The sequence below is a fragment of the Babylonia areolata genome, chromosome 20 (assembly GCF_041734735.1).
Source record: "Babylonia areolata isolate BAREFJ2019XMU chromosome 20, ASM4173473v1, whole genome shotgun sequence".
In the NCBI taxonomy this organism is placed as follows: domain Eukaryota; kingdom Metazoa; phylum Mollusca; class Gastropoda; order Neogastropoda; family Buccinidae; genus Babylonia; species Babylonia areolata.
Genome location: NC_134895.1, coordinates 32,665,339 through 32,667,838, shown reverse-complemented (window position 1 = coordinate 32,667,838; position 2,500 = coordinate 32,665,339). Strand labels below are relative to the sequence as shown.

The window sequence follows — 2,500 nt, the reverse complement described above, 5'->3', positions numbered from 1 at the left end:
GCAACCCAACCAAGATCAATAATTAATACACTTTGCAGCAAAAGGCGTTAAGGCAATGGGGCGAAAATCATTTAAATTACTGGGTTTTGATTTTTTAGGAATGGGAATCATTGTTGAAGTATACGTGGGCTAACACCAAAAGCTCTAAGCTTCCTCAACAGATATACACGTTGATGGGCTTTCTTAACTATCATGTCTATGTGCTCATTAAAAGAAACTTTGTTGTTAATTACTGTATCTAAATATTTGAAACACGGCACAACTTCCACATGATCGTCGTTTAGTGGCACGGGTATAAAACTGTTATCTGACTTCCTTCCATCTCTAACTAATTCCTTTGTTTTACCAACATTCATTTCTACGTAGCTGTCTCTACATCATGTACTAAGAACAGAAATTTGAGGAAAGTATGTAGCTAAGGAGTCCTCGTCTTTCAGACGATGAGGCAATGTCGCACTTTAGCATCCTAAATTCCATAAGACACCAGCTTACCTGTGCAGTGGTGGGTCGTTTGTGGGGATTCCACACGAGCATGTCACGCACGAGTTGCACCCCCTCGCCGCTGGCGCTGGGGAGGAGGGAGCGGAGGGAGGTGGACACACACTGGGGCCAGCGGAAGTTCATGGAGGAGGCTAGCCGGTACCCTTCCTCCCAGTCGTCCTGGACAACGCAAAACGTAACCAACCCATAACCAGGCCAAGCGCGGTCACTCTTCGTGAGTGAACGAGACGAAATTCACAGCAGTATGTTGTTGCATTATCTAACTTAGTATATGCTGACTTCCACAGAAGTAAACTTGAAGGCATTCCCATGAACAGTTATCTATCTTGCTCTTTTTCCAAGAAATCAGTCTGTATTATGATGGTAACAATCTGCTTACAAAATTCATTTTCATTCCACTTTTCCGAGTTATTATAATCTGTTTCCTTTTTGATTAATCGGTCTCGTTTTTCTTTCATGTTGTCGAATTCTATTTCATTTTATTTTATTGTATACAGATTTCTTTCATCAATTTTAATCTTATTTCATTCTGAATTTGGCTTATTTTGTTTCAGATTATTTCCCTTTTGTTTTCTTTTACTTTTCCTCATGTTATTATTGCATTGCTATTGTTACCAGTGGTACCTTATATTTCAGTGAAATTGTATTGCTATTGTTACCGGTAGTACCTTATATTTCAGTAATATTCTGTTGCTATTGTTACCAGTGGTACCTTATATTTCAGTAATATTTTGTTGTTGTTGTTACCGGTAGTACCTTATATTTCTGTAATATTCTATTGCTATTGTTACCAGTAGTTCCTTATATTTCAGTAATATTTTATTGCTATTGTTACCAGTAGTTCTTTATATTTCAGTAATATTCTGTTGCTATTGTTACCAGTGGTACCTTATATTCCAGTAATATTCTGTTGCTATTGTTACCGGTAGTACCTTATATTTCAGTAATATCCTGTTGCTATTGTTACCGGTAGTACCTTATATTTCAATAATATCATGTTGTTATTGTGTTGTTATTCCTACTGGTGGCACCTTATATTTCAGTAATGTTGTGTTGTTATTGTTACCATCTTGGGAGTGCCCAGCACGGAGCAGGTCTTGAAGATCTGGTCCACCTCCGAGCTGCCCGGGAAGAGGGGGCGCAGTGTGTAGAGCTCCGCCAGGATACAGCCCACCGCCCACACGTCAATGGGGGAGCTGTAGCTGGTGGATCGCAGCAACACTTCGGGGGCGCGGTACCTGATCAGTACACGCACGCACGCACGCACGCACGTGCACGTGCACGCACACGCACGGACACACACATACATACATATATGTATATGTATATATAAGTATGTATGTACATATATGTATGTATGTGTGTATATACATATATGTATATACATATACACATATAATTATATAAATGCACATATATATAGATATATATGTATACATATACACACAGACACATACACACATACATATGTATATATATATGTGTGTGTGTGTGTGTTTTGCTTGTGTTATATATATATATATATATATATATATATAAAGTAAAACATACAGACACAGACACAGACACACACACACACATAGAGACAGACAGAGACAGAGAGAGACAGAGACAGAGAAAGACAGAGACAGAGAGAGTGAGGACAAAGTCGTGCTTTCTTAAGGTCCTCACCGCACCGTGTAGTGGAGGTGACTGAAGCAGGACTGAGACGTGAGAGACGGGATGATGTGAATAGACAACAAAGAAAGACAGGCAGGAGGCAGATCAGACCGTCATAGAACTAACACAGACAACTGTAGCCAGCCACACAGCCAAACAGAGGGAAAACATGCATGTCAACATGGAGTGTTGGCCTTGAGGTTTCGCGTCGGCCTTGGAAGCGAGAGAATATGAGCGCACTGGTTCGAATCACACCGGCAGTCGCCAGTATTTTCACCCCCTCCACTAGACCTTGAGTGGTGGTCTGGACGCTAGTCATTCGGATGAGACGATAAACCGA

The 2,500-nt window shown here is 40.6% G+C and overlaps 1 protein-coding gene across 1 annotated transcript in view; it reads right to left on the bottom strand.

Moving 5' to 3' along the window:
* LOC143294899 (serine/threonine-protein kinase dyf-5-like) overlaps positions 1 to 2,500 on the bottom strand; it is a 23,662-nt gene that overhangs the window by 11,992 nt on the left and 9,170 nt on the right. The window contains exons 6-7 of the mRNA XM_076606416.1: positions 1,568 to 1,739; positions 493 to 660 (exon numbers count right to left, since the gene is read on the bottom strand). Of these exons, the coding sequence (XP_076462531.1) occupies positions 493 to 660; positions 1,568 to 1,739 (340 nt within the window). The remainder of the gene's footprint in view (positions 1 to 492; positions 661 to 1,567; positions 1,740 to 2,500) is intronic.